Source organism: Bison bison, unplaced genomic scaffold (assembly GCF_000754665.1).
Source record: "Bison bison bison isolate TAMUID 2011002044 unplaced genomic scaffold, Bison_UMD1.0 scf7180017864490, whole genome shotgun sequence".
Classification (NCBI taxonomy): domain Eukaryota; kingdom Metazoa; phylum Chordata; class Mammalia; order Artiodactyla; family Bovidae; genus Bison; species Bison bison.
In genome coordinates this window covers 9,375,826-9,395,744 of record NW_011495049.1, presented here as the reverse complement: position 1 = coordinate 9,395,744, position 19,919 = coordinate 9,375,826, and the positions used below count along the sequence as shown (strand labels likewise).

The 19,919-nt window shown below is 41.9% G+C and overlaps 1 protein-coding gene across 1 annotated transcript in view; it reads right to left on the bottom strand.

Annotated features, from left to right (window-relative positions):
• VCAN (versican) overlaps window positions 1–18,833 on the bottom strand; it is a 120,754-nt gene extending 101,921 nt beyond the window's left edge. Inside the window, exons 1-3 of the mRNA XM_010863384.1 lie at window positions 18,379–18,833; window positions 6,232–6,307; window positions 3–27 (exon numbers count right to left, since the gene is read on the bottom strand). Of these exons, the coding sequence (XP_010861686.1) occupies window positions 3–27; window positions 6,232–6,301 (95 nt within the window). The 5' untranslated portion in view covers window positions 6,302–6,307; window positions 18,379–18,833. The remainder of the gene's footprint in view (window positions 1–2; window positions 28–6,231; window positions 6,308–18,378) is intronic.
• Between the last annotated feature and the right edge of the window lie 1,086 nt (window positions 18,834–19,919).

Sequence of the window (19,919 nt, the reverse complement as noted above, 5' to 3'; positions counted from 1 at the left end):
TAACAGGCGGGCTTTTTTCCATGTTGACTACAGGAAAAAGAAAATACAAAATCGACAAGCTGAGTCTATTAAATAAGTGAAAGGATAAGAACCATTACAGGGATTTGGTTACATCTTCAGTATGTAAAATAATAAGGATGATTTTATATACAGAGAATAGTATATCATTTCAATAATGTTTTATAACAAAGACAGGAATTAATAATGCTCATTAAAAGTTGTTTTTGTTTTTATTTTTTAAAGTTTTTATTTTATACTGGAGTATAGCTGGTCAACAACATTGTGATAGTTTCAGGTGGACAGCAAAGGTACACAGCCAACATATACATGTATCCACTCTCCCCAAACTCCCCTCCTATCCAGGCTGCCACATAATACTGAGCAGAGTTCTCTGTGTGATACAGTAGGACCTTGTTGGCTCCCATTTTAATTATAGCAGTGTGTATATGTCCATCCCAAACTCCCTATCACTTTCCCCCTATTTTCCCCCATGCCAAGCAAAAGTTCATTCTCTAGTCTGCGAGTCTGCTTCTGTTTTATAAATAAGTTCATTTGTACCATTTCTTTTTAGATTCCATATACACCCTCATCCGGATATATTTATAACACTTTTCTTATATGATATTTCTCCTTCTCTGTCTGATTTCACTAACTTGGACAATCTCTAGGCCCATCCATGTTGCTGCAAATGGATAATGCTCATTTTTAGGTGCTAAAATATGAGCATTCATTTTAAAGTTTTTGTAACTTAGATTTTAACATGAACAAAACAGGAAGGCAAGAAATCAAGGGTGGGAGGAACCTAGACTAAGCAATACAGGTTAGGAAGAATAGTTAAAAAGCAGATTTAAGTCAACAGGTGAGAAGAAGAAAAATGATTAAGATAACTACCACATTACTTTAGAGGAAATGAAAACAACTTCAGGAGGAAGTGAAAATTATCAAAAGTATTTCAGTAGACTGGAGCAGGGAAATGTCTAACACTTGAAGGACCCACTATGGTTCAGTGAATCAAAGGCTTTCATCGTAATGACAAATCCAGCTGCAGTCGCTTTGCAGCGAAACATTACCTCTCCATTATATCCTGGGGGGTAATGTTGGCTTCTGTTCACCTAACCCTCCTAAGCCTGGCTTCCCAGGTGGCTCAGTGGTAAAGAATCCGCCTACAAGACAGGAGATGTGGGTTTGATCCCTGGTCGGGAAGATCCCCTGGAGGAGGGCATAGCAACCCAGTCCAGCATTCTTGCCTGGAGAATCCCATGGACAGAGAAGCCCGGCGGGTTACAGTCCATAGGGTCGCAAGAGTCTGACATGACTGAGTGACTGAACATGCACACATGCAACCCTTCTAAAGTATTAATCTACAGAATGCCTTTCTGCTTAAGCCCTTAAACTTTTAATGAGAAAGAACACTTCGACTATAATTTAACACCATTACATGCAAATAAATAAATAAATAAAACCCACATTCTTTCACTTATATAGGGATCTATACCTCTCCTCCCCATCTTGCACCCATCTCCCAGTCTCTCCTAGTTGGCGAGATAATGTGTTGGTTCAGTTCAGTAATAGAATATAAATTATAGTGTGCAGAGAACTCCCAGTTCATGCAAATATGATGAACAGTAATAGTAACCTCTAGGTGGAGTAAAATAATATTTCTTAATTGACAAAATAATATGTAGCTAACACTTGGTATGTTAGTGGTTAAAGGCATTAGTAACACACGTCTCAATATGAACATGCATTAGAAATGATACAGATGCTAAAGACTAAAATTTAACTTCAAAAGGACTGGATCCCATTAGGCAGCTAAAGACAACAAAAAGGTATTTTGTACTTTTTTTTTATTTTGGCAGAGAATAGGGGTCCTGAGAATGGGGTCACAAAGAGTTGGACACAACTGAGCAACTGAACTAAACTGAACTGAGGGGTCCTGAGAAGGAAAGAGGTGAGAATTTTATGAACTAAGAATGTCTTAATTTGTACCCATCATATGTTCTAGGAATTCCTATATTCCTTTCTGAAAATGATTAAACTCACAAATAAAAGATGGCTTTTTAAAGGGAGAATAAACATCTTTACCATTGACATCAATTGTGGTATAAATTTATAAGACTCTTTGATTCAGCCCAATCAATTCAATTGGGAGGTTTTTTACACTTAGAGCATTTCTCCAGAATTGTGCTGTAATGAAAAGATATATTGGAACAATATAATGTCAAAAGGCAATTTTCCAAGAGTTATTTATTGTTCTGGATATTTACAGATGCAAGAGAATTAAAAGCTGCAGTTGTATATAAATATATATTCATGGAGAATCCAGTCTTATCAACAAGATTAACAAAAAGCTGTGTGGCCAAGTCTTTTGTGTATGAAATCTTGGGTCTTAATGCACTGGGTAATGAGAACTAAGTTTATCAAATACAAATATTTTAAGAAAGAAATTTAGTAGCACAGAGGATAATGTTTATCGGCTATGCATGTTAAAAAAAAATGCTACCTGCAAGAACTTGTCTGAAATTCTGACAGTGCAAGAAATAAAAATGAATGCTTACAACAGTTCACCATTCAAGTTTGTGGTCTAAATGAGTACTGTAAGGGAGAGCACTCCAAATAATGAATAATCAATTATGCTTCATTCTATGTCAGTAAATTCTGCAGAGCAAGAATGATGCAAATTCTATCTACAAAATTTAATCAAACACACACAGACCTTGGCCTAGAAGTGCCAGAGTGAGACTAGGGGAATTTATCGCCCTCTCAAGTATTAATATCACTCCCTCATTCATTCATTTACTTGTGACTGTGCATGACTCCATTTATTATATTAGAGGAATATCCGAATAACAGAGTCAGTGGTAAATAATCCATATGAAAGATATTGTTAAATCAAAGAGTTCCTTATGCATTAAAATAAAGCCAATAACCAAGAGACAAAGTGCTCATTAATTACTCACCTTTCAAGTGCCTAGACTTACATAGAAAAACCCTTAAGATGAGAGTACTTGTGTTGACCCAACTAGCTATTACTCTGTGCTTCACTGTGAACTTGGCAAATATATTTCATATGTATCTTACATTTTCAACTTCGTCCCTTTGAAAAAATGAAGCTTCTTCTGAAATTAGCCCCAAACTAATGATATTGCTTAATAGTGATCACCAATTTACAAAAAGCCTGATGCCTGGGGTAAAGTACAGGACACTGGTTGAGAGCATGGACAGTGGAACCAGATTGCCTGGGCTCACCTCCAGGCTCCATCACTAAATTGCTGTGTGATCTTCTACATTAGCTATGTTGATAAATCTTTGGGTACTATTGTTTCCTCATTTGCCAACTGGGGAGAATAAAGCACGTGTCTCATGGAAGAGTTAAGATTAAAAAAGGTTAACAAAGTAAAATACTTAGAAGAAAGCCCAACATGTAGAAATTAGTCAATATTGTTAGTGGTTATTACTATTTAAAATATCATCAAGGAGCTATACCATAAGCATTAGTTTCCCTATTATTTGTGTGAGTTCTTTCTTTAAGTGAAAGGGTGATGGTCCTGTTTCTCAAAGTCCTCCTGCTACTTTCTCTGTAATTTCCTTCCATTACAACCCAACCAAATCAACCCCCTTTTCTCCATCTCTTTTCTGTGTCCTCCCTCTTCACTCAATGCTGTTGTCCTTTCCTCTCTGTCACCTTTACTTCCTAGAAATGCTGAGGAGGACACCTTCTTGGCCATTGGATTGGTGGAGCCTAGACTCTGATGGTCATCCAAGTCATTCATTGTGGTGTTCACTCATTATTTATTTATTCATTCACTTATTCACTCAAGCATAAATTGATTAAGTGCTAGCAGTGTGTCAGGAACTCTGCTAGAAGAGAAAAAAAAAAAACAGCTCTCTTGAAGTCACAGTCTGCTTGGGAAAAAAAACAAGGAATAACTTATCCTCAATGAGTGGTATGGACTATAATAGCTGTCACAGGACAGGGGACAATGAGAACGTAGAGAAAGGGCTTTAAAACTGCCTGGAAACAATTTGGGGGATGAGAGGTGGGAGCCATCTCAGAAGTCAGCTCATCCTTGATTCCTCTCTCACCCTCACCACACCACATCCCATCCATGCGTTGGTCCTAATCCTCCATCTCCACCTATCCAGTTCACTTCCCTCCAGCTCTCCTGCCCCCACGTGATACAAGTGCCCCATCTCACACACGGGTGATCACAATAACCTCCTAAGTCATCTCCCTGGGGCCGCTCTTTCTCTCCTACAGTCAAACCAACGTAGAACAGCAAACATGGAACCTGGGAAGTATTCATCGACTTACCTTTCACTGGCTGAAAGCCTTTAGTGCTTCCTGGAAATAAAATCCATTTCTAAAGCTTACAATGCTTACATGAATAAGAATTGTATCAGTGGTAAAGCTCACACACTCCTGGGACAGCCTTGGTTCTTCTCCCAGTTCTGCTACTTACTAGTCTTGTGACTTTGAGCAAGTCACTTAGGTTCTCTGGATCTCAGTTTCCTCTATGGATAGTGAATGTTTCAATAAGCTAATGTTAAGTATTAAAACTGTTCCTGGCTCATAGGAAGCTCCTTCTTAAAAAAAAATAAAAATAATTTGTGTATAGTTGCTTTACAATGTTGTGTTAGTTTCTGCTGAAAAGTGAATCAGTTACTCCTATACACATATCTGCTCTCTTTTGGATTTCCTTTCTGTTTAGGTCATCACAGAGCATTGAGTAGAATTCTCTATGCTTTACAGAGGCTTCTCATTAGTTATCCATTTTATACATGGTACTGTGTATATATTGGTCCCAATCTTCCAATTCATGCCACCCCCTTGGTGTCCATCCAGATTTGCAAAGTAGAAATAGAGACATGGGGGTGCAGAAAAATAAACATAGGAAGCTCTTTTCTGAGTGTCAGATAGTGTTTCTATTTACATGAGCTGATTTCTGCCTATCTCTCTATCTAGATCTCCTACTTTTCCCTTGATCACTGCTCTCCAACTGCAGTGACCTTTCTATTGCTCAAACACACTACCTAACTTGGGCCAGATCTTAGCTGGCTGGCTCCTTCTCGTCATTCCCACGTCAGTGTTAAGTATTACTTTCTCAAAGATGCCTTACCACCTCCCCTGCCCCCACCCTAAGACACTTTCTATGTCGTCACTCTGCTTTATTTTCATCAGTTCAGAAGTACTGGGATTGTTGGTTTACATGTTTATCGCCTACCTCATGTAACTAAGGAGATTAGGCTTAATGAAATCTAAAACAATGTATGACTCATCCATTGATATATCCCTGGAGACCCAGACTAAGACATAGCACGTAGAATCTGTTCAAACAATACTGTCAATGGATAGATAAATGGATGGATAGGAAGGATGGATGAATAAATAGATTGAGTGACACAAGTTCTGAATCTTAAGAATGAACTGAAGTGGAACTGTAGAGGACAAAGGAAGGCACTGCTAAGCAGAAGGAACTGCATGGGGGCAGGGGAAGGGAAATAAGGTGTAAGGAAAAAAATAGGGAATAAGAATGGAAATTATAAATTATTTCAGACTCTGAAGCAGGCAGTGAGTGTGAGAAAGAAGCAGAAGCTGAGTCTAGAGAGACCCTTGATGGGAGCAGGTCACTGATACTCAGCACAGATTCTTTCTTCATGGACCAAGAGTCTACAAATTTGGAATCACAAAACTCTCATTAGGCGGACATATAATTTAAAGCTAAGAAAACAGTGCATGTTTACTTATCCAGTTACAAAGGAGAAAGAGAGAGAGAGAAGAAAAGAGAAAAAGAAAGAAATGGAGGTAGGGGTAAAAACTTGTCTATCAGTTATCTTGTCTATCTATATCTTATTGATTTCTTTCAAATTGTATCCCTCTGAAAGCTCAATAGTCTTTTTTTCAATGTAGAAAAGCCTTTGAGTGGTGTCAAAAAGAGTGGAACCTTAAAATATGCCCAGCCACTCAAATGAGCCTTTTTGCACAGTCTGAAAGTAATCTGGTAAGTTACTGAAAGCCCACTTTCTTCTTTAGCATCCTGTTCATTATTTTGTTATAACTGATTTATTTAAAACCACTGTTTTCAGCCTAATGATATTTTAGCTAAAAGTCTTCAGCAACGAATAAATAAAAAATTCATCCTTTATTTTAATGATTCCATAATCACATTCCATGCCCCAATACTTTAATTTTTATTTCAATTAGTCCTAAAAAATGATTATCACACTCACCTTTCTGTAGTGCATGGGCTGCTATTAAGGTGGAGCACATCCATAAGATGCTCTTTATATTTATCAGCATCTTGTCCTAGAAATGAAGACAAACACAAAGGAAATCATAAGCACTCAGGCTTGTGGGAGGCCATACGTCACATGCTTTTTGTGCCTTGTATGTAACAAGAGTACAAGAAGCTGCTCCTCTTGGGTTGTAAACACAGGAGGAGACTTGCAATACGAGAAGTTGTCCCAACACTTTAATTATTAGTTTGACTCTCACCCAATGTGGTCGTTACCAAAATAATTCCAGAACCCAAACTGGGGACATATAACAATGTGGATGTGTGGGGCAACCGCAGTGGGGTAGGCTGTTGGAAGAACAATATAGACCACAGCCTAAGTAACGAGCGGCTAGCGACTGGAACAAGGAGGGAAGGGCGACCACAAAACCTATTTAGAAACAGGAAGCTGATCATAGATGGAGCAAGAGAAGATGGGGAAGCAGTTGGGAGACATGTGGAAAGAAAGGGATTTGCACCAAATGTGAAGTGTGTGGAAACCCATTGCTGATTCATGCACATGGTACCAGGACAGAGAATAAGGATCTCAACAGGCTTTTAAAGCACAGACTCAATTTAGTTTCTAGGAGGCTGATCAAACAAAATAAATGTATTATAAGGAGCTGTTAATTACAGAAAAGGCCAATGCTTGCCATGAGTTTTAAAGTAGTTCCAACGGTCTGAAGGGTAAAGAATGAAAGAAAACACCCTGTACTGAGAGTCAATAAACCCTGCCCTGGCTTTGCCATTAATTTATTGTGTGAATTTGGGGAAGACATTTAACAAATCTGGGTCTCAGAATGATCCCTTCCAGCTCACATTTCCCTGCTGTTATAACTATGAGGAGGATAAGCATCATTGTTGAGGACCATCTAGAAATCAAAGAGCTGAGCTCAAAACAACCACAGAAGAGTATTTGATCTCAACAGCTGTTTCCTCCCCAGTTACATTTAGAACTGCTCTATAACAGCCATCATTGGTTGGCTACCCAGTAGCCAATGTTCTCTCTTTTCTAACAAAACTTTGATTCCATTTTAATATCCACCCTCCTTCACATGGCCATACTTTGATGGAACCTGGGTCAAACCCCAGCCCAAATGGACGATCCTGTTTATTCCAAGCCAATTCAGTTCAGTTCAGTTCAGTCACTCAGTTGTGTTCAACTCATTGCGACCCCATGAGCTGCAGCACGCCAGGCCTCCCTGTCCATCACCAACTCCCAGAGTCCACCTAAACCCATGTCCACTGAATCAGTGATGCCATCCAACCATCTCATCCTCTGTCGTCCCCTTCTCCTCCTGCCCTTAATCTTTCCCAGCATCAGGGTCTTTTCAAATGAGTCAGCTCTTCGCATCAGGTGGCCAAAGTATTGGAGTTTCAGCTTCAACATCAGTCCTTCAAATGAACACCCAGGACTGATCTCCTTTAGGATGGACTGGTTGGATCTCCTTGCAGTCCAGGGGACTCTCAAGAGTCTTTTCCAACACCACAGTTCAAAAGCATCAATTCTTTGGTGCTCAGCTTTCTTTATAGTCCAACTCTCACATCCATACATGACCACTGGTAAAACCATAGCCTTGACTAGACAGACCTTTGTTGGCAAAGTAATGTCTCTGCTTTTTCATATGCTGTTAGGTTGGTCATAACTTTCCTTCCAAGCCAATCACACAGGTCCTAGTTTGTGAAACTGTTGTATCCATGTTGCACCCATGAATATATAAGATACCCTCTGGGATGAAGCTGAGAAACAATCAGGAGAGGCAGGGCTGAAGTGCTCAGGCATTAGAGCAACAGCTAGCCATACCCTTGAACTTTCTTTTATTAGATAATAAATTCCTTTATTATTTAAACCCAATAAAGTCAGGGCTTTTTGGTAGCCAATGTCACTGAAAGGCATCTTAACTGACACATATTTGAGTTGGTGCCCTATAACTTTCTCAGAAATTATCTAAATTCTGTACTATTTAGAAAACCTAGATTAAAATCTTGTAAGAATCCAAGCCAATTTGGGCTCAAATTCAATTTAATAATTTACATCAGCTATTCCTCTTCCCTTGATATTCTTCTCCATTTAATTGCTTTATTTTATATAGCTTGAAATAAGTGTTAGAATCTTTCTAAAAGAAAATTATAAAATTCTAGATATTTCCTGAAGACCAATTTTTATCTAACACATTATATATCTCATATTTTCCATCAATGAACCATCTGACAAGTCACAATGAAAAGTATATAGCTGATAATCCTAAATTAACCTTGATAATTAAGCTTATTATTTACCATATAATCACTGAGATATGCTAATAAATGTTGTTACACGCAAACTGGGAATTAGGTTGCTACTTTTCTGGATTTTTTTACAAGATACCACAGCAAGCAGGAAGTGTACACCTATATCTCATTACCATACCAATATTTCAGGAAAAAAAATAAGATGTCAATTTCACATACCCTAAAGCTTCCAACAAAATGAAGCTTTAGATTGTATCATACAACACTATGAAGACAATGTACTCCATGAGTACTGAATCCAAATAAGAAACTTTTCTTCAATTGTGCTTACAAACAATACTTTATTATTCTCCTTCAAGAGAAATTTTTTCTCAAATTGTTTTTCTTTTTTTCAGAAAACATTTATAAGCTTAATGTTAAAAGTCTGGGCTCCATTGTCAAAGAGCCCTGAATTTGAGTTCTGAATTTTCTGCTTATACTCTGAGGTTTGGGGTAAGTTACTAAACAGTATAATGAGAATTGATAAAACAATGCATATAAAATACAGCTTGGTGATACACAGTATATTCAGTACTCAGTATTTATTATTAAAATTCCTAATTCAAGCTTTCTACCAGTGAGAACTTCCTGGTTTCATATCACTAGTAGTAAAAAGAATATTTAAAGCTCTTGGATTTGAAAATTATAACCTGGGTTATTACTATAACTTTGTACACCTTCATGCTCACAGTAAACTGTCCTATAATTTATCATTATGTCCTTTGAATCATTACTTAGAAATATGTTTTATCTCCTATGTAGAACAGTAGCTTTCTGAAAAGCAGAGTCAGTGTCATATTCAACTTACTAATTCCCACAATATTTCCACAGTGCCAGCTTCAGAGTAGTTGCTTTGAGGGAGGTTTGCTGACCAAATGCATGACCAACACCTCCTCATTTTCTATTCAGAAATACACTCTGAAGAGAAGCATCAACAATCTCTTTAAACATGGGTGAGTGGGCTAATTAACACATGAAATACAATTAACATTGGCCATGACTCAATAATATCTGATGTTTGCGATATCTGGAGTGTCAACATCTTGTAACAAAACCAGTGGAGAAGATGCAATCCTGACCAAGAATGGGTCTTCTGCATCACAATTTTCCACCCAAAGCAGATACTTAAAAGTCTAACTCTTTTATAAGGATACTCCATCCTTATAAAAGTGGCTTTTTTTTTTTTTAGGGAGAGGAGGAAGTACTTCTTCATCTATTTAACAAGTATACTCATCACTTGCCCAAGTAAGACTGCCAGTAAGGCAAGGTTAGGGAAGGAAGTTGGTGCATTAAAAGAGCAAGGGAGAGATCAGTCATATTTTAAATACATTTGCATAAATTAAGTTGCCAACATTTAAAAATTGGAGTGTTCACACTAAGCCCCCGATCTCGGACTTCTTTTGGAAAATCAGACCTAACAATTAGAGGTCCATATTCTAGCTGGCCAATCATTAGCACTAAGCAAGCAGCAGGCCCTGGCCTTGGCTCTGTGAGCTCAAGGTTATCAATGCCCCAGTTGGCCTCTCGTCCATTTCTACTCCATGCCTATTCCCTGTAGTCACCAGAGTTTGCAACTCAAATTCCCAAACTTCTGATCTCAGAACTATGTTTTCACTGCCTCTTCCTTACAGGCCATGGACATCATTCCATTTCTCTAATTTTCATAAGTCTGTGTTCATGGTCATGGTTGTTTAAGCACACCATTTGCCTTCTTTGATTTTACAAAATGAGACACTTTCTGAAGCTTCTTTGTTTAGCACCACTCCAACCCCCATTTTCATTCTTCTGCTCTTCTGTGTGGGTCTTGTAAGCATTATCTGTTAGTGATAACAAGTCTGACTGCATAGAAAGACCTGGGAGATATGAGAGCCGGTGCCTATATTTAGTCTTCTATTCCAGTGAAGTCAATGAGAAGAGGAAAAAGTCATTGAACAATCAAGTCACAGCTGACTGAGGCTGTTTAATTGCCTAGGAGACATGAGAGACAAGGTCAACAGGATTCCTATCCATGAGAAACGTCTGCAAAGGGGATAAGGGTCATGCCAGGGGTAGGCTGCCTCAGCGAAAGAGAGAGCCAAGGTTTTAGTAAACAGATATTTAGTATTCTCCCTTGATCTTGGGGAAGCTCCACTGAGCAAAGGGTGACTTAAGGATGCAGACCCAGTGGTTTGTCTTCCAGTTCTCGAATTAGTTACCCTAGACAACCAATTGTTCAGAATACCTCAGCCACAAAGTGGATGCAAAGAGCATTGTCTCTCATGTTGCCATGTGGTGCTTACACAAAGGAGGATCACTGTAATGCAGAGAAAGATATCATGGTTTAAGCATACAGTGTCATGAATTTGCTTCCCCCGAATAAAGAGCACCATGTGAAATTACCACAAACATAGGTATGGATTCCTGCACCTGGACTTGGCTAAGTTTTTTCATGTCACTGCTCCTTAGTATTGCTGTGTTCACTGCCTGTGCCCTCCTTGATGTAAAACACACTGCACTTTCCATTCCCTTTCTCATGTTCTATTTTCATCATAGCACATCTCACCACTGTATATGTGTATTTGGGAACTGCCCTTCTCTGCCTGCCACAATATAAGCTCCAGGAAGGCAGTCTTTGATGTTCTGTTCATTGTTGTATCCACAATGCCCAGGACACCCAGTAATATTGGTCGAATGAATGAATATGCCCATTTTGTATGTAATTATGTGCATGCATGCATTCATGCTCAGTCACTTCAATCATGTCCAACTCTTTGCAACCCTGTGGACGGTAGCCTGCCAGGCTCCTCTGTTCATGGGATTCTCCAGGCAAGAATACTGGAGTGGGTTGCCATGGCCTTCTCCAGGGGATTTTCCCAAGTCAGGGATCGAACCCATATTTGCTGCAGCTCTTGCATTGCAGGGGGATTCTTTACCCACTGAGCCACCTGGGAAGCCAATTATGTGCACATTATACACTATTTGGCACATTACTTTCTTAGTTAAAATACCGTTTATCTCTGAGAATGTTCTGAATCAGCTAATACAGTTTGTCTGTTACTTTTAACAGCTGCATAATTTTCTCCTACATGAACGTATCATCTTTTATTATACAGTTCCTGTGATGAGCCTTTAAGGTGTCTCCAGATTTTTGCAATGAGAAACAATGCTGCAAAAGGGCATTCTTGTCCATTTGTCTTGAGTGACATTCCTACCAATATCTACATGACAATACCTAGAAGTGGAATTGCTGGGTCAAAATGTATATGCATTAAAAAAAATTATAGCTATTACCAAATCACTTTCTAAAGAGGATGAACCTATTTACATATATAAGAGATCCAGTTTCCCCGCAACTTGACCAACACAAACTTTTATTAAACTTTATCTTTACAGCTGATTGATGAAAATGGCACAGAATAAACTGCTGTTTCAATTATTATGTCTTTAATTATGAATGAGACTAAGCAATTTTTCATATGATTTTAAAACATTTATTGTTCCCTTTCTGCCAGCAGTCTACACACAAAACATTTGCCAATTTTTCTTTTTGATGGGCTGTGGTATATGCTTTTGTAAAAGTTCCTGGCATATCAAAATAGTTGTTAGGTCTTTGTTTCTCTTACGTTGCTGACATTTTCTAGATGTGTTATGTGTTTTGTGTAAATAATTTAATTGTTATTTAGTCAGATTTATCAATCTTTTCTAGTATAGCTTTTGGGTTACACCTTTTCCTTATCACGAGTTTCTTTTCTCCTAGCTTATTATTTTAAACATTTTATAATTTCCTCTAGTTATTTTTTTAAAAGGTTATTTTTTCACTCCCTACATTTCATATGAGATCCATCTTAATTTTATTGGGATAAATGAGGTAAAGATTGATTTGTATTTTGAGTGGGCCAATCAGTTGTGCCCAAGTCATTTACTGAATAATTTTTCATTTCCACTGAATTTCCATGTTTATTTGAGTCTGTTTATGGACTCTGTCTTCTAGTCAATGAAACTAGACAATTCTTTTTTTTTTAATTGAAGTATACTTTCTTTACAATGTTGTGTCAGTTTCAGCTGCCCAGCAAAGTGATTCAGTTATATATATATACATTATATATATACATATATACGCAGTTATATATATAATCTTTTATTAGATTCTTTTCCATGATAGGTTATTACAAGATATTGAATATCTTATAGTTGCCTGTGCTATACAGTGGGTCTTTGTTGTTCATTTATTTTATATATTGTCCTGTTAACCCCAAACTCCTAATTTATCCCTTCCCCTGTTTCCACCTTGGTAAACCTAAATTTGTTTTTTTATGTCTGTGAGCCTCTTTCTGTTTTATAAATAAGTTCATTTGTATTGGTTTTTTTAGATTCCACATACAAGTGTGAAACTAGACAATTCTGAGAACAGTATGTCCCTCTCTAACTCATTTTACAGGTTTAGTAGGAAATACATGATTTGGGTAATGCTGTTAATATTAGGATTATAAAATTAGATCAAGACGAGCCCCAGGGATATATATCTTAACACTATTTATTTGTGGAGTTATTTATGAGAGCCCTTTCATAGGTACTTACCCTTTTGTTGTTTATAAATGTATATCCATTTCATAGATTTTGACACCAAATGCCCAAAAGTTGTGTCTTAACTTGGTTTTCTCAACTAGGAATTGCAACTCAAGCTTTCTGATTCTAAGCCTAGTGCTCATTCTACTATTACCACATGTAATAAATACCAACTCAGTAATTTAATAATAAAAAGATAACATATTTTATATGTTTACATAGTTTATTATAAACTATGCAATCATAAATTTATAGATGTAACCACCTCTTAAAATTCTTAGAAGAATGAAGTAGGATGTATATAGATACAGAAAAAAGATAAATTTAAATGTAGTTCCCTAATTTACACCCTTTTAAAGATGATCAATCTAGCCAGCAGAGTTTCAGGGAAGCAAACTCATCACATAAAGATGCTTTGCACTGACCACTGAAATGGAACTACTCTTGGCACATTCAGTAATAGGAACACAGCTGTCAAAAAAACCTGGAGAACATATATGTAATATGTAATTATGCACATATATGTAATTAACCACATATAGGCTACCAGAGGAAACTGGCAAACATTCACTAACAAGCGGAGCTTGGTCAAGACATTTATCTCTACTTCTCCTTGTTCTGATTCCAAATCAGAGTACAGACCTTGTATTTTCTGGTAAAGTACACATCTATCCAATAATCAACATGTTTTCTCATCCCAGAGCCAGTCACCCCCAATAGTGAGTGTATGTGACTCCTAACTGGTTTCTCTAGGTGGGTGGTGGAATAATAGCCTACTGCAGTCATTCATTGTTTTCCTCAAAAGAACCATGTGTCTGGAAAAGTTCTGTTCAGTCATAGGGAAATATCCCATTTTAAATACAGTATTTAGTGATGTTTGTCCATGAATAAAGTTAACAAAAATATTTAAACCCCACCAGGTATGGAAAGTTTAGTTATATGGCTACTGGGTGACAGTGTTGGTTGATCTTTGTGCTCTGATGTTCAATTACTGACCAATCATTAACCACAAAGTACTTAACCATAATAATGTGAGGAAAGAAAGAACAATGAGTATATCTGTAACATTAATCATATTCAGCCTTAAATGAACTTTTTAGGTCTTTTCCAAAGAACTTACAAGGGTGCATGCAGATATAGGTATCCTAGGATATCAAAGGTATTTCCTTCCAGTTTGTAGGCACAGAGAAAAAGAAGAAACCGAAACCTATGTCTGTAAACATATATAAATCCAGGGGGATTCTTTTAAAACCTTAAATTTGAATTACAGTTAATATTCTTTTTACACTTTAAAAGTAGGAAATACAATTTAGGGCTAACTTTAAATTTATTTTACTTACTAAGAAAAACAAAATAAACTTTGAATTCTTACATAAATCTTTAGCAATTGTCTTGACTCTCATCCCTTTTCCCAGAACCCACAAGATTAAGGATCGTGGACTTCCTGCTGGAGGAAGTAATTGCTCAACTACTTTGGAATCCATGGAAGCCTTTGCCGTATTAGCTGGGACACAATCATAAAATCTTCTTTTTTTTTTTTTTAAACATAGCACCAGAACCAGAAGTTCAGTCTGAGACCTTCTGCTTGGTATGTTCTCACATTCCAAGTTACATATTCCCCCAACTGGAACAAATTTCATCTCAAACACTAGTTGCTTCCATTGATGCCTTCCTATTTTTATGTTAATCTCACAACATCCTATTTTAAGTCTTTAAAGGAATATTTTCACTGTAGGTTTGGCAAAACTGCCAAGCATGTTTAAAAGAATTTAGGTCACAGCTTTTAGAAGGAGTCAAAACTGAACGGCAAGTGTATCAGTTAGATGTCAGAAGACGGACTAGATCTGCCTGCAATGCAGGAGACCCAGGTTCAATCCCTGGAGATGGAAATGGTTACCCACTCCAGTATCCTTGCCTGGAGAATTCCACGGACAGAGGAGCCTGGTGCACTACAGTCCACGGGGGTCGCAAATGGTCGGACACAACTGAGTGACTAACACACTAGATCATTAAAACTCTGTTCTTCCAAGATAAAGCGAAGAAGTAGGCGAGTCTAAAATGCAGCTCTAAGTGGCAGCGTCTACTCTGCGCCACATTCCGCAGTCTTTTCGCTCAGTCATTTCATAAATATGAGCTGAGCTCCAACCATGGGCCGGGCGGGAGCGAAAAGCTCCTGCTGCAAAGGGATCAGGGTTACACCCACAGCCCCTAAGGTTTGCGCTCATGGAATCTATCAGTCCTGTCAATGGCAATTGCTTGTGGTGCTAGACGAACTCTTCATGACATCCGGAACGTGAATATCTTGTAACTGACTAAAAACGATCTTTAAAAAGTCAATATATAGATCATAAACTCATCTCAAATTTGCTTGGTGTAAATCTTTACTTCTTTCCTGTCGCCAGGCAAAATCTACTCCATCCCACTCCCAAGAAGCAAGAGGGGAAAAAAAAAAAATCAAGGGGTCCTATTTAATAAAAGTGTTTAGCGCCCTCTGGATAGAAGTCAGATCCGCTCCAGCAGTCTCCACTAGCCCTTTACAAGGGATGCGCGGCCGCCGGGCTCTCCCCGCCCCGCCCCGATCCCGCGGAAGGACCAAAGCCACGCCCCCACCGGCCTCTGGGCGGTGACCCAGGAGGCGCCCAGCCAGCCGCGGCTCTGTAGGACTGCCGGTCCAGCAGTGCTGCTGTCTCCGAGCCCAAGAAGTCACACCCGTCTCGGGCCGGGAGCTGAAGCCCCAGCCCACGTGGCGGCGGCTGGTGAACCCCGGCGCTGCGGGAAGCGCTCCATGCGGTTCCTTTACGCGGGGACAGGGGAGTGGAAAGAAACCCCCAGCGCCCCCTCTCTAAGCCTAGTTCCTCCGCCTCTCCCCCCTACCCCCGCTAACCCCAGCACGCTGCTTCAGTAGGATTTGTTACCGCTCTGGGGATTAAAACAATGGCTTAAAATGAGACGTGAAATTCAGTCCAAACCTTGAAACGAACCCAGCCGGTCCGCTCCTGGCTATTTGCGTGTATGTGCCCCATCCTTTCTTCTTCCCTTTCTCCCCACTGCTCCTGTCCTTCCCTTCTCTGTATTTTCCACCCGGAGCCCTCCTCCCAAATTTCCGTCCTCGACGAGTGTTGTGAAATTGAGAAAGTTTAAATGGAGGCAATAGTCTGGGCGGGGCCCTAGCATTGATTTCGAGTGGTCATGGGCCTTAGTAAAATCTCCCAAAGATCTGTATGATCTTTCTTAAAGGGACGCCCAAGATAGAGTACCAAGCCCTCTGAAACCTGGCCACGTGTGTTAGTCTATCAAACTGCAGGCTTGACCCGGGAGCGCCGCGCACACCCCAGCGGACTCAAGAGAAGGCGCTTCAGCCCTTGGCAAAGACGTCTCCTTCCTGGGCCTGCCAACGCTTAGGTTTACTTCGCAGATTCCGAAGTAGAAAAGTAAACGGGAAGCTATGGCCCTCCATCGTTTAATGCAGGGCTGTGAAAGAGGCTCGTTTGGTTTTGGGGCGGGGGGAGGGGGGAGGGTGAGCTCGTTTTTCTCCACCTGTACTGGATTTCTCCATCAGGGGGCGCCCACACCCGTCACAAAACTCCCTATTCCTAGACATCTGGGTTCTGCAAGCTCGAAGCTCTCCAACTGGGGGCCGATCCGAAGGAGCGCACCGCCTCCCTCGCTCCTCCCTTCTTGCCTGCCTCCGCGGACAGAGGAGGCAGGGATTTCACACTAGCCATTCATTTGTCAGCGGTGGGGGAGGGGACGCAGGAGCGAAAGAGACGGAGCAGAGGCTGGGAGAGGGGAAGGGAAACAGAGAAGATGGAGACAGAAAGGTAGAGACAAAGATGAGAAAGCGGACAGAGATAGCCAGACTGTCTTTCCGCCTGTGCGTGTGCGCACGGCGGGACAGCTCTCCAGGCGCCGTGTAGATGTTTCCTCCCTCCCTTAGCATCTCCCGGGAACTTGCAGGACTTCTTAGGGCGCAGCTGGATCCCAGAGCACATAGTTTAAGCGATGACACTAGTTTTCTACCTCGCTCTCCGCTGCCTGACACAGGGATCGCTCCACGCCCAGTGACACAGTGAGCCTAGACAACCCTGATGCCCCCCAGCCCGCACGCACCAGGGATACTGCCCGGCGGCGCCCACGCCTCCGCAGGGCGGTGGGGCGCTCCAGCCCAGGGCGTCCCCCGGAGCTGCCGACACTCGCTCTCTGCCGCCGCAAGACTCGCCAGTAAAGTTGCTCAACTAGGGCCGCGAGCGGGGAGAGGGGTGGGGAAATGGAAGGAAAAGGAGGGCTGCAGTAGTCCGGGCGAAGAGGGCTGATCCTAGAGGCCCCAGATTCGGGTCCCCACGCCACCTTTGTCTGAAAAGCGCCCTGAGCGCTGGCTTGCTGGTTGAGACGGGAGCAAAAGCCTCTACCTCGCTTCTCAGAATGAGCTAAAATTCTTGCACATCTCTACTGGTTCGGAGCAAGCTTTTCCCGCCCTGGCGCCGAGCAGACCTCCGCGGCGCTCCAAACACCCCACCCCCATCCCCTGCTCCCTCCTGGCCGGCTCCGGAGCACGGCGCGCTGGACAAAAGAACCCAGGGGCACCGGAGAGAGCCGTGACAGCCCTCAAGTCGCCAAAGAGACGCGGACCGGGAACCCTGCACCTCCCCCAGACCGGACCGCCTCCCAGACAGCCCGCGGGATGAGGGGGTCACGTCCGCTCAGAACCCGGATCGCCTTGTCAGGAGCTGCCCGAGAGCGGCTTTCCAGGAACGCGGGCATTGACCACACACCAGGGGCCGGGAACCAGGTGGCCTGCACCAAGGCGGCTTCGGGGATTTGCTTGTGGGCAAGTCTCGGGAGTCCCCATTCAAACTTTTGCCTCGAGCAGGTTAACGACAACAAAAAGATCAAGGTGCCAGGGTCCCTCCGTCCTCTCCAGCTCCAGACCCCTCGACGTTTCTAGGGGGGGTCTCCGCATTTCCTTCCCTCCCTTCCCCCAATTCCATTAGTCGGTCTACCCCCACCCCACCCCGGGCTTCTTTTGTCTGGATCTTTTTCAGCACCAGGGTCCCTCCGTAGTCCTCTCTCCAAACATCCTTTTGAAAGTTACCTGCATTTTTTACAGTGCCTATATTTTCTTAACTTCTCAAAGATAGTTCTTTTTGCCTTAATTAAAGCCTTCTACCAATCACAATGTACTTTTTTTCTAAACTCGATTTTTTTTTTTCCTATAAGTTTTTCTTGTTCTTTTCTTTCTTTCTTTCTTTCTTTTTTTTTTAAGGGGAAACAAAAGAAACGTGATTACCTTGAAAGGCGGCTTATTGCAGTTTGGGGGGAAAATTCACCTCAGCGCTGCGCGATTGGGCTCGGCGTTGCCGGGGCGGGTCACATAGGAAGCGCGGTGTCCTGGGGAAGCGTGCGGGATGGTGCTGGAGGATGCGGGGCTGGCCGCAGATCCCGTCCCCACGCCTGTCCGCAGCACCTAAGAAGGTTCGCGGCTGTTGCGCCCTCCCGACTGGAGTTCCTCCTCAGAAAGGCTCGGGGCAGCTCGCCTGCAAGTTCAAATGCGGGTTGTGACACCCATCATCATTATATCACTGTACCGTCAGCGCCGAGGAGGAGACTCGGCGAGGAGGAGGAGGAGGAGGAGGAGGGTTCATTCACAGGCTCCTCAAGCGCTCCGCAGCTTCAGCCACTCCTCAAAGCCCAGGCTGGGAAGGCAGGCAGAGGGGCGGAAAGGCAGCTCCCCGCGCTTGCGGTAGGGACCGCCTGCCTCCCTCCCCAGGCACTCCCACCTCTCGGCGTTTCTTCCTGACAAGCAAGTACCAATCGGCTTGGGGACAGCCGCGCTCCCCATTCAGCGGCTCACTAAGGAACATCGCGCGGTGCGCGAGGAAACCGCTGCCCTCCCACCCTTCCCCACCCCTCTTCCCCGCCCCCCGCGCTGCCAGTGCTGGCTTAGGGGAAAGGAGCCCCCAGGCTCTTGTGGGGGCAGGCCCGCAGGAGACCACTGAGTACCGTCGGTTCTTCTGGGGGAGCAAACGAAACTCTGTAAAAATTAGCCCAGAACTTGGTTACAGCGTGTTTACGCGGCCACCGAGCCTGCCTGTCCCATCTGAGGCAAGTGTCAGGGTCCTGGCTTCTGCCAACCTGAAAGAGACACTGAGACAAGGGGACCCTTCTGAGACCTACAGGGGAAGTATAGGAATCCCCCCACTGCCTTTCCCTGGAGCTACCCAATGGGGAGCCCAGGGTCATTGAGCAATCTACAAAGACCCTGCTAATAACGGGGCTGGACAGGAAATTCCCCGAGGCAAATCCCTTGTCAGACTCAAACAGATCCTCTTCCCCTGCCACAAACCTCCAGAAGGCTATATTCCGCTTTCTTCTTTCTTTCTTTCCCTCAGTCTTTCCAAGTGTCCCTCGTGGCAGAATATTTAATAATTTCTCTGAGCAGCCGAGGTTCCTTGGATGTATCAATCACCTCCCCTGTGGTCAGGAAATGGGACCATAATCTTTCCTGAGTTTATGTGATTTTTATTCTCAGCCAGGTCCACTGGACTGTGTAAACAATATCAACACATGGAAAAGTCCCCTGCCTCCTGCTACAAAAGCCTTCCAAGAGGACCTGACATCAAGGGTCAACCAGTTGACACAAAGGATTTCTGCCCCTTAGAAAAGAGAGATTTTGTATTTCCCTTTCCTTTGAAGTCAAGTATGAGTTTATACAATGAGAACAAAATAAATCCGAGGTGCATATCAGTTTAACACGGAGGATACCAGAGTGGATAGCACACTTTTCTTTCTACACAAAAATAGAAGTATTCCAAATATGGAAAATGAGAT